The 12,815-nt window shown below is 43.1% G+C and overlaps 1 protein-coding gene across 1 annotated transcript in view; it reads right to left on the bottom strand.

The window, feature by feature from the left end:
- The window catches only part of bchs (WD repeat and FYVE domain containing 3 bchs), a 245,728-nt gene that overhangs the window by 189,626 nt on the left and 43,287 nt on the right, over positions 1-12,815 (bottom strand). The window contains exons 13-16 of the mRNA XM_075687061.1: positions 6,975-7,168; positions 5,398-5,536; positions 3,082-3,182; positions 2,838-2,980 (exon numbers count right to left, since the gene is read on the bottom strand). Of these exons, the coding sequence (XP_075543176.1) occupies positions 2,838-2,980; positions 3,082-3,182; positions 5,398-5,536; positions 6,975-7,168 (577 nt within the window). The remainder of the gene's footprint in view (positions 1-2,837; positions 2,981-3,081; positions 3,183-5,397; positions 5,537-6,974; positions 7,169-12,815) is intronic.

The following is a 12,815-nucleotide window of genomic DNA, read 5'->3' as shown; positions in this document are numbered from 1 at the left end:
TCATATGTGCCAACGATTTTTCTGGCGGCACATACAATGTCGTTCCCAATTACCTGCTCAGTGTCACTTACATGGCTAAGCAGACGCTGCCCTTTCACCACATTGCAATCATGAAAATAATCGTCAAACACACCAATCTTCTTAAAGGCAAATAGTACATCATCCTCGAATAAAACGTCCACACACACACACGCAGGCACACACCGTGCGTGGTATGAAACGTGCCCAAACACACGCAGTGCAAGAGGCAATCAAGGCCATGTGAATGAGAGATGGGAGAGATGTACATCCGCAAGTTGAATTTTGCCCTCCATGCGGCGCTCTCACGCCGGCGCGAGAGCGCCGCTCGGCGGTGCCATACTTGCTTATGGACTTGGGTGTTCTGCAGGCTGACAGCATCCGCCTGGTTGACTGATTATCAACATATGGCGATTGGCCACTTAAATGGTGTATTGTAACAGACATGTGGCCGGATAAATTCATGCACCATTTGCAGTACAAGTGCGCTAATGGTGATGCAACTCATATAAGCTTGTTTGCTTCTGTGCTGCGGGCCCTTTTACCTTATTCTGAATAAAAACATGCAAGAAGCACTTCGATGTGCACGAGGTACATTGCAGTCTCACGGCCAGGAGAAGCAGGCTTTTAGAGTTTGCGCTTCAATCAGTTCATCAAAGAATATTCCGCAGTGCGAGTGACCTACAACATTCAACAGCAAAAACACAAAAAATAAGTAAACTTTTGTGGGTTCGATGTGGCCTTGGAGAAACAAGTCAGTATATTTCCACTTTTCATCACGATCTCGGGTGACTGTCTGAGATAGGTGGAGCTTTCAAATAAGCTTGAGATAAGCATATTTCATATTTAGAATTATTGGTATATCGAACTATTTCATGATCCCCTTCGAGTTTGATAGATATATTCGGGATCGACTGTATCACAGTATTTACCTCATTCTAGTGCACTGTACTTTTTTCCCCACAAAATTCATCCAAAATTGCTTGGGCAGTGCTATTTAATAGGAAAGCAAACGCAAACCCATGTTTGCAACAACCTACTGTCAGAGCCAGCCTAGACAGTGTCATCGCCATTGTCATCACAAGATGGCAACTATAGATGGCGACAGAGTGAGTTTTTGCATAGCATGACGACGATACTGATGTGCCATTTTCAATCTCATTAAGAAAACACATTCAAATGACAAGTTACTTTACGTGTTAAGCCAACAAGCCACACGCATGGCATTGCAACAAGAATTGCATGCGTTGCAGGGCGAACTAGCGAAATGGTTAGTCTAGGCATGGGCCATCAGCCTGCCTGCGACTGCTGAGGAGTCAGTTCATAAAAGCAGAATATCATACATGCTATAGACTGTATAGAGGATGACATGTTGTGGTACTCCACAGACAGCGACAAAGTGCTGTCTGAGAGTGATAACAATGAAAATTAAATAAATTTCCATCCTGTGAAGGTAAAGTTTAGTGGTTTCGTATCGACACCTGTACTTATCTTTATCAAGCGACCACGTTTCGCCGCCTAACAAATGTTATCGCACAGCGCGGGACGCGCCTGTATGTATCCGAAGTTTCTGGAAAGTTATCGATGCTTCTATCCGCTGTCTGTTGTCGCCGAACCTTATGCTATCTGATTTCATCCCCTGACGCCAATGGTGTAAAACATTGTGGAAGGCACGCGGTTCCCAACGATTAGTCTGGAACATTCGACGATTGATGTATAAAAGCCGAAGGGCTTGACCCGTTGATCAGATTTTCGATGATCGCCGACCGTGTTCGCCGCTATGGTTGTGCTATAAGTGTAGCCTGTCTTGTGGGCACAGGTTCGCCCAATAAAAGTTAGTTTTGTTGTTCACAGTATTGCTACTGTGTTCTTCAACGTCACCACCACGTGACAGTATATTCCTTGATGCTATAATCGGATGCTAGGTTTTTCTTGCTAAATCGGGTGCACATTCAATTTTCACTTTGATTAGGATCTGTAATGTCATCTTTATTTTAGTTTTCTACTTTGAAAGCCCTTAAAAATGAGTGAGCGTTTAATTTGGGGATGTGTTACAGTAGAGGCAAATACTTCTAAATAAATCAGCGGTGTGTTCTGATGTTTTTTTGGCCTCTTATTTAATTCGACTGCTGGATAATTAGACTACTTTTGTCAGTCCCATTAGGAGTGAATGAACGGAAGTTGACTGTATTACCTACTGTAAATCTGAGCACTTGGGAGCTTACACACAGAGGGAAATTCCCTCATACCACACCATGAGTTCACACTTAACTGTACAAAGTGAACGGCATTTTCATCATTCACATGAAACAAACAGTGCCAGAACTTTTTCTTTTTTCAAGAAGGAGGCACGGACCAAGATAAGGCTTGAAAAAATAATGTCTTGTTCAGAGTTGCAGCTTAAGGCTGGAACCAGCTTACTCTACGTCACTATTTTCGCGAACTGATTGACAAATAAATTGGCATAAATGGCATAACTGCTCTCAACATGTGAACTGGCGGCCTGAAAGTTACAAATGGAAGTTTGTGTGACAGTGCTCAGCAGGAACAATGAACCACAGCAAAGGACTTTTTTAACGGAAGCCATTCAGACAAAAACTTTCCCTTGGAAAGCGAAGCTAAAAGGAAAATTGTACAACTTGCATTCAGATAAATGACCAAAAACACTATATTCAACCTATGAGCACCATAATGAAAATTTTCGATATATGCAATGACATAACTACTCAATGCTTTTTATTCAGCATATTTTATATCACACTAAGCTTGGCACGGTTAATCCCAAGCTTGACACATCGACGACATAAACAGGTGCTTACCTGGAATCGTTTTGGCCAGTAAACACAGCATGAAATAAGTTTTCTTCCATTGGCACGAAGCTAGTGTCAACAGGACAAATGTCCGTGTTGTTTGTAAAACAGCCAAGCAGTCTCACAGTGTCTGCAAGGCTTGTTTGACAGATCTAAAAGACAGACAGATGGAATATTAAGAAGAAATGTGCAAGCCCCAATAGTGCAAGGTCAGTACAGAAGCTCAGCTACAATTTCTGAACGTTTGCAGTACCTCTGTGGAAAAGAACTTGGCATTCGCTGGTTCATACCGCATGGCAACTGTCATGGTGCTAAAAACTGTCCGCAGAAGAGAAATTATCTGCTTTTTCTCAACTGAAAGGATAGATAAAAGACAGTCAGGGGGCAAAGTACAAGCAAATTGATCTCATCACATGAACACACGAATATGACACCATAAACTTAAAACAGTATTTCTAAAACATTAGTGAAGCCGTAAAATTCCTTCGTATAAGATAGAACTGTTTACAAGTAGCCTTTTGCAACAAAATCTTTTTGCAAAGCACTTAATGCCAGAAGGAGAATTATGTGTAATGAAGGTCCTGTACTTCACTTTGTAGCCAAAACATTCACAATAGAGAATGGAATACATGGAACTCCTCCATCATGCTACACACCTGATACTTGTTCATGGTTCCTACCGCAACCAATCTATGGGGCGATCATTTTTAAGTTCTAGAGAATTTTAAAAAAATCACCTTTGGCAGATAGCATAAGTTTAGTCCATGACTGCATTATTCGAAGACGCGGACATTACTTGCATAAAAAACAGAAAGGCATACTCAACTAATTAACAGAAAAAGCCCTAATTAACTTATTATTATTTTACGTCAAATATTGCAATTTATGAATTGTAGCCAGTGAGCTTACAAGGCATATCTACTTAAAATGAATTTTAAGGATGACACCAGTTTCGAAATACTCATTGCCAAAGTGTGCGATGAATACATGGGCGTTCCAATCACTTTAGTGCTTCAATGCATAAAAGAGCATTTTGTTAAAAAAGTAAGTGGAACAACAGTGCACATTTACTGTGAATTTGATGACACATATTTCGAAACCTGTGCCGTCCTCAAAATTTGTTCAAAGTGGGTATGCCTTGCAAACTTACATGCCACAATTCGTAAACTGCAATATGTACCACAAATTATTTAATTAATATGTTAGTGAATGTTTGTATATTAGTTTATTATGTGTTTCAATTTCTCGTAGAAGTAATGCCTACCTCTGAATAATCCAGCTAGACTAGAATTATGCTGTCTGCTACAGGCAATTTTTAAAAATTCTGTAAAACTTAAAGGGCCCCTCACCAGGCCTCATAGCAAATTTTAGTTATATGGTGGAAGTTGTTATGCACCCTCTAGGGAGTGTTCTACTGCAAGAATTTTTCAAACTGGTTGATTAATAGCAGAGACAGAAATATTTCAATGCCGAGAACCCATGACTTCAGGAAGCAAGTGTCCCCGCCAACATAGACATTTTCTCCATTTGCACCACCCCCCCCCATCTAGCCTCTAAAAACGAAATTCCTTCCCTGTGTTCTCCCATACTGGAGCTGGAGGATCACGTGACGCATATGTCACGGGCCCTGCCTTATTTCTTTTTCCCGCTTTATTGCTGCGCAGCACACTTCCGCTGCAGTCTTGTGCGCTGTGCACGAGAAGACACGACTAGCTGTATAAGTCAGTGCTACACGAACATTGAAGCAGATGCAAGCAGATCACAGAGCATGATCGCGTGCTAGAACACAGTAAAAAATGACAGTTTTGCTCTCTGTGTGCACGAGTGCACGGTGTGGGAACAGGCAGACGAAACAGAAGTACATCTCTCTTGCTACGGTACAAAGTAAAACAAAGACACGCAGATATTCGGTTTGTATGTTTTATTATTTTTCTAAACTTTAATTTGTCTATTGAAGCAACAGATTAAACAAATAAATGCTGCTGCCTTGAAAAATTCTCGATGTCACATGTCACTATGAGTGACATCACAGCACTGCAATGTATGTAGGCACACTTCCATGAAAGACGTCGACTTTCCGGCTTGGAGCGCGGCGCCCATAAGGAGAAGGGCAAATGGGGTTTGGTTTGAAATTTAAGCTCTTCTTACGGCGTGTAGCGGTGTAGTACTTTGCAGGCAGGTTTATTAATGTTCATTGTATGCACTGCGCTTGCCAGTTTAAGATGGCCAGACCTGGTGAGGGGCCCTTTAAAAATAATCACCCCATGTAATGAAAATCTATTACATCGCCACTCAGTGCAATTAGCAATAATTGGTTTCTTCCAGTTATGCCTAACGCCGAACAATGTGAATATACATTTTAACATTTCATAACTATAAGGTTTAAGGATATACTCCTTAGCAGTCACCACGTTGCCACATTCTCAGAGCGATAAAAGAAACAATACTCCCAGAGTAGGGCAACAAACCAGCTGCAACCTGGTTAACCTTTCTGCCTTTTCTTTCCACTCTCTTTTTCTCTCTCTCTCTCTCTGTCTCTCTCTCATTTAGCTGTCGACAAGTTTCTCACCTGTATTCCATGGCTCCCTTGGAGGATCAGCCAGGCATCCTTCCATAGAAACAAGGACCGACATAACATAGACAAAGCCACCCACTTTCCGAAAGACAGTTCGAGTTCGATGGCTCTCCCGAAGCACAAAGAGGAGTGACTGCACAGGACAGCATGAAAAAAATCAATGAATAGTCCCAACATAACTGTTGCCAACAGTCACCTGTTGTCCTATTTATATCAACTGTTATGTTTGACAAACCATAGATTGTTTTTTCACTGGTATACCTTCCAGCCATGAACTACAGTATGATAAATTCAACACAGTTGAGCCCACGTATACGGCCCTACTTAATGTGAACTTTCCACCTTAAAGTTTATCAACTAACAAATCATGCAAGAAGCCCATGGAAGGCATTTCAGTTATAGTGACCCTTTCACCACAGAAGTTGAGTTAAAAATGTTTGAAAGGACGAAACATTTTTGCTCTATGAAGTCAACGACTAATTTTTTGAACGTGCCTGATAATTCAGGGGCCTTCATGGCACTGCCATGTACCCCATAGAGCCAATGTGTAAGGACGTCTGAAATTTTCGGATGCTGAAATGCATCGCCACCCGATTTCTCGGACTTTCTTCTGTGACCGCAGGTCCGAAATGGCTTTAATTGAAGTCACCACCACCGCCACTTTTAATATTCCAGCCTCACACCAGCACTCTAGCATGCCTATCTGTTGGCAGCCATAGTAGTCTTGTGCTGTCGTTAGGCCTAGCTGCTTTGACCTTTGCTATCAAGCTTCCTGCTGTTTGGTGCCGTGTTTTACATTTGAAGGATTCGTCGCTGTTGGCAATGGCACACATTCCACCTTTGTCATCCTCGCTGATCGCTTAAAGGTGCGGAAAGGACGGCAAGGCATGGCACAACATTGCACAATTCCGATTCCCGACAGTCAGCTTCGCCGCAATACAGCAATGTTGCGCGTTCAAGCATACGCAACGTATTGCAGTGAAGCATACCGAGAGTGCAAAGGGCCCACTGTCATGGGACTTAAAATGCGTTGCTTAATTATACATGCATGTACTTGCCGCCACATGTTACAGTACGAGCACCGATATGACTAATAATTGTGCTCACAGACTTTTAAAGCTATTTCGGACAAGGCTGTGGCGATTTGAGCCCTTGAGGACGTTTTTGTTTTCGAAAACAGTTTTTTTCATGCCTTTGTTTTTTTTTTCGGACAGTCCGATTTTTCTGCCATCTTCGCAGAGCCTAGGGAGTTCGAAAAATCTGGTGTTGACTGTAGCAGCAGCCTCAACTTTACAGTGAAATGTTCAGTGCATTAACACTTCCTGGCTCAGTTCATTTTAAAATTTTTTAGTAAACCCTAAGCAATAAACTAAGCAGAAATAAATATGACTAGCAATTTTATATTATTTTCCTTCTTTCAGTTTTCCATATTATTCCCACCAAAAACAAATGAAAAACTTATTGCAACCATACAATTGGTGAGGCAGTTAGGCAGCTAAAGTGTGTAGTCATATATGGCTGCATTTGACAAATCTGTTTCCGATTAGCTAAAGACTCCGTAGAAAAAGCACCTTGAGGATGTGGTTCTTGAGGTCAAGCGCCAGAGGTGGTGCCGTGTGCATGAGCCCCAGCAAGGTGCCCATGTCATCGTCCCCACCATTGCTCAATACCAGCTGCTGCACCACAGCCAGCGCTTGCTGTCGGCACAAACGGTATGGCACCAGGTTGTGCGCACACCGGGCGCCCCCACATTCTCGGAACACGCCTGTAGACAAATAGTTGTGCTTACAAAACACAATGCATCTGTGCGCAGAGTAGCAATTTGAAGGGAAAGTAAAGAGGAACACTTAAACTAGATTACACGGATGGGACACTGAAAAATTTAGCTTTACAGCATGCAAAGATTTGGCAAGTCAGAAAAGGCAAAAAAAAAAAAAGAGAAAGAAAAGCGGCAATGCCACCTTGAAGTTCCCACACTAGCTATTGGTGAATGCCTTCCTTTTCAAAATAATGTTGCCAGTCAGAACCTTTGATAGTGCTTTTAGTATCAAAAACCCGGGATCTCTGTCCAATACAGATTGATGTTTCGAGATAACTCTACAGATACAGGTCTATTGGGGATGGTGGCTAACATTTCCTGACTGTCCAAAATGAGTTGCACATTCTGGGTCAGAGTTGTGCCCGAGCATTCAAGTTTCTCTATGATCTTGCCTAAAAACGTGGAGTACACAAGTGCACTAAGTCCCCTTTAAGTGCATCATAGTGTCTTCTACAATGCTATTAATAGCTGCGTTTACACCAGGAGTGTTTTTCGTAATAATCGGCTGCCTTCAGCTAAGTTGCAGTTATAACATCATAAACAAAGTGAGGCTAGGACAAAACATGGAAAAAGGCACATTAAGGCTTCGAAAATGTAATATAGGCACCAGCATATATCTAGGCATTTATACAGGCATGATAAAGATGCCTTTAAATGTTTCTAGACACATATTTGTGCTATAATGTTGAATAGGCACAATAAGGACATAAGGAAAAACGAGCATTTTGCTGGAAGTTCCAGTTTCTAATTCTAACATCTTTTAATGGGAAAAATTCAAAAAGTGTGCCAGATTTCTTGGCATAAGGGTTGTTTACAAAGGCTCTTTTGTATGTAATGAAAATTGGGAGTTGGGGGGGGTCCTGTGGTATCACTGATGCGTGAGTGGGTAAAGTAGTCGAAGCCTCACTGCGATCGTCTTGCTGAAAGCTTTAGATGATAAGATAATAGGGGACAGAAGGTGGAAAAGACAAATGGCACGGCATGTTCTGAGAGAAGTGACAGCAGGGCACTAAGATTATTACAGTAAAACGTCGTTAAACCATACCCGCTTAAACAGTAGTTTCGTTTTAAAAGTAGTAAAGTCAAATCCCCGACTCGGCAGTCATTGAACATAAAGTGTTTTGTATCCGCATAAACCGTACCAGCTTATTACGTATGTATCGGTTAACACGTAGTGTTTCCTCTTTTCGTCGCGCAAACACGGCAGTGCGTCGCATCTATCGGGTGGCTCGGCAGAACAACAAGCCTCAGAGATCAGAACAACAGCCTTCAAGCGCCCTGTGCATTTGTGCGTGAAGCCACATCAACATCATTTCAGCGCCATGCCAGAGAGCGTTGTGGCCTCATGCAAACAAGGACTCCCGTCATGCCGAAGCTCAAATAAAAAAGACGCCAGGTGCTCAGCATAGAAAAAAAATTAGACATAGTTTGTGCTATCGAACGTGACATGAAGTCAGCGCTGGCATGCGACAGGGATCTACTGTTGACTACGGTGTGTGGCATTTGGAATGCGAAGCAGTTGCTCGGCAGCGCTGCTGCGACCGCGAAGAGATGTCGGTTACGAGGTTCGACCCTTTGCCATCGTTGTCTCTGTTATCGCCGAAGTGTTGACTAGTGACAGTGATGAGGACGACACGGAAAGCGACAGCAAGGGCGATTCAGGCCAGACAGTGGCTGAAGCTGCATTTTACGTCAGCCTCATGAATGCAATCGTCGCAACGAGAACAGCACCCCACAATCAAATCAAAGAGGCGCCCTGCAACTTCTGCAACGCTACCGCCCGCGTGCACGGAGGACATGCAATGCCAACGAGGGATCTGCCATGCGAGTGTTTGCCGAGAAGAGGAGGCTGGCTGAAAAGCTAACTCACAGCTTCAGTAAGTTTGGCTGCTGTCGTCACTGCTAGGCCGCCGAGGCATCAAACGAAAATAATACTCTTGTCGTGCGAAGTGAATAAATACTGCATGCCTTTTCCCCCTTTCATCGCACTCTCTCTGAGTTGCGTTTTTGACAGGTAAGTGGGTGATCTCATGCTATTTCGGTTATGCAGTACTACCATTTAGTATGCCCGTTTTCCGAGCTCTGGCCAACTATGGTTTAACGAGGTTTCACTGTATGCCGAGTTAAATGCAGAGAAGCACAGAGTGCAAGAGGAAAGAACGGTATATGTGGTGAGCATCAAGCTTTCGGCAACACAGTCACTGTGCAACAAAATTAAAAAATTAAAGTATGAGGTCTTACATGCCAAAACAACTTTCTGATTATGAGGCACACCGTAGTGGAGGACTCCGGAAATTTGGACCACCTGGCGTTCTTTAACGTGCACCTAAATCTAAGTACACGGGTGTTTTCGCATTTCACCCACATCAAAATGCGGCCGCCGTGGCCGGGATTCGATCCCACGACCTCGTTGCTCAGCAGCCCAACACCATAGCCACTGAGCAATCACAGCTGGTACATTGTGTGACTTGCAACCACTTGACCAGGCTGACTGACACATATATCAGTGGTTTGTGATACCATATGGCCACTCCCTAAGATTTATGTAACGTACAGAGGTTCCTTTGTAAGTAAACAATATGTTCAGAAACAGCGCTTCATCTGGTGCATGCTTTGAAATGGTCATAAGAGGACAGCAGTGATTTTTTGCGCATTCAGGTAATTCTGGCACGGCACTGTAGTTTCGCCACCCCCAGGGTTGGCAGCTTTCTAATAAAGCAAAAAAAGCATAATGCAAAATTTTTGTGACAATACCCCTTTAAGTCGATGCCGGTGTCGACAATGACGTGAACAGGAAAACTGTGAGGCACTTTGAGTTTGCACCCTCTGAGCTTTGCAGCCAGTACGCCCAGTCATTTTGTCCACTGCGGCATTTGTACTGCAGACTGTAGGTCTCAATGAGAGCCAATGAGAGCCAGTTACTCTCCAACAGTGCTGGAGAGTAACTGCCCAACTTAATTACAAAGACAATATGCAAAATTTATCTGACAATGTAATCCATTTTAAAAATAAACTAAATAAATATGAGATCAAGCACAGTGCACTGAGAAGGCATAAACAGCAAAATTAGTCCCATTCTGTAGAAAGCCAACAAAACTGATATCAGAAATTTTACATGCATCACAGGTTTTCTTTTTTAAAGAATACCACAGCCACTGCATGCATGACTACACCTGTTAGTATTGAATCATGTAGTACTGGGGAAGGGGGCAGCCTTGTTTAATTTTCATTGCTGAAAAGCTCAAGAAACTGTGAGAGGTAGTGTCACTCACTCGTAACGTTTTTGAGCACCACTAATACTGATTACCTTTCTGATTGATTCATTTTGGGGTTTAGCATTTAACAGTGATGTTGTAGTGGAGTGCTCAGGATTTATTTTGACCGCCTAAAGTTTCTTTAGAGGGGCCCAGAACCACCCCTCGGGCTTGGTGAAATAACATAGTTTGAGGGTAGCACATGCTGCTGTGAACATCTCAGCCAAGTTTTGCTGTCGAACGCGGTGCGTGGAGCTCGCAAGCAGATTGCGAAGTCACCTTTCTCTCAAACACTCTCTTTTCAACAGAAGGCCGTGTCCTCACTCTCTTATAGACTAACTATTTCGTCATCAGATGCATTATTTCATCATTCCCTAAGACAGCTGCTATTGGCCGATAGCTGACATCAAGCTGCAGCCAGCCACATGGCATGGATACCGCAGCCGCCATGAGTACCCTGGCTAAGTGTACTGTGGCTTGCTTAGGACAACCTATGTTTAGCGCATCGTAGGCACCAAAGGCAGAAGTCGTGGCGCCTATGTTAACATCCAAAATAATATCTTAACTATGCGCCACGTGACATTTAGAAGGCGAAGCGTTTTGGGCACACCCCTCTGTGCCATAGCTTTCGCAGTACAAGGCACTCAAGAAGGTGCGGGAGCACAGTGGAGGCCGTGTTTGCTTGCCAATAACTCTGCTTTTGCTGAACGCATTGAAGTACTTTTTGCAGCAAAGCGCTGCTGAAATAGCCTATTTTTACTTTAAATGCCTTTCCCCACTTCGACAAAAAGTGGTTCAGGGCGCCTTTAATGTGCACCTAAATCTGAGTGCACAAGCGCTTTTGCATTTCACCCACACTGAAATGCGGCCACTGTAGCCAGGAATCAAACCCATGACCTCATGCTCAGCAGCAGAGCATCATAGCCACTGGAGTCTCGCAACAGGACTTTGGCGAAAGATCTGGGCTGCTATTTTGTAGCAATGCCTTTTTCGATGCTTATGCCTTCTCACGGTTTTCGCGTTTGTGAGTGATTGCATTTGAACACACACAATGCGGAAAGCGCAAAAAGGCGTTGCATCGAAAAATGCATCGCTACAAAATAGCAACCCTTAATTGTAGAGTTACATTGAAACTTCTTGTAAATACAACCTTAATTTAACCCATTAGCGCCCACTGTACTAGAACTAGTACACTTGATTTCGCATCCCTACCTCTTGAACAGCTGGATATTTCCTTTTAGCTATTTCTGTTTCTTGTACCCAGAGGGTACACACACACACACACCTTAATACAAGGCAGAATCTACTGTTTCATCCATATGCAATAATTTCGTGTCAATTCTAGCAAAATTGTGGACTCACAACAAATTTGGGTGAAGCGTAGACTGTTGGGCCAGTTGGGGTGCATCATGTAGTATTGTTGAGTGGAAATATGGGTGGGAAGAAGCGGAGTTAGCATCCGTCCTGTCCACTCCGTTTCTTCCCACCCAACGACACTACAAAATTGGGGTGAGTACTCGCTTTTCAGATGTTACTGCTCGCCTGCTTTATATGGTGTTTGGTACATATGTTAAGAGTGTTAGAAACAAACGGTCGTATCTACCGCTTTATTTCAAAGAATGGAACACAGATTCAAAGTTTCGTGTACTTATAGTACAATGGGCATTAGCAGTCACAAATCTGTGCTTTCATGTTCAGTTGTGTTCCAGCATGAATATGGAGGTTATCTTTGGAAGAAAGTCCTTTTGTCGCTTGCATAATGCTCTAGATGCAGCTGAGAGTGCAGAAAACATAGAAGACACTGATATTGTGATTGCACCGCCAGAACCAGCAGAAGATACAGATGAGGAGGAAGGCGATGACGACAACAACGATGCTCTCGCCATGAACGACGTCTGCGGTTATTTTAGGTCAGCAATGTCTGCAACAATATTCCACCAAAATGGTTACATCGCTATATAATTATTGAGGACACCTTAGCGGCACTCGCGATGTCGGCGTTGTCTTCGCCGTGCTTGCTGGGTGTCACTGTAAGTGTGTTTGGACGCTCAGGCAGATGGTCACGGTTGCTACTTGGAAAAAAAAAAAAACGGAAAGCAGCTGCGATGCTGATCTTGTCACGCCCGAGCAACATGGAGATGTGAAAAGTGCACGGCCACTTTGTGGTTTGAAAAAGGGTGCTTCCAAATATTTCATACGAGGAGGTAAAAGTGCAGTGACAAGTGCCTTGGCCATCGAAACTCCATGCACCCAGTTTACTAGATGTAGTACACCACTGCTACTTGACAACCAATAAATATTTATTGATGACTTTTTTGAAAACGTGATATTTGTTTTAT

Source organism: Dermacentor variabilis, chromosome 1 (genome assembly GCF_050947875.1).
Source record: "Dermacentor variabilis isolate Ectoservices chromosome 1, ASM5094787v1, whole genome shotgun sequence".
Lineage (NCBI taxonomy): Eukaryota > Metazoa > Arthropoda > Arachnida > Ixodida > Ixodidae > Dermacentor > Dermacentor variabilis.
The sequence above is the reverse complement of the archived record's forward strand: the minus strand, read 5'-3'. Positions and strand labels throughout refer to the sequence as shown.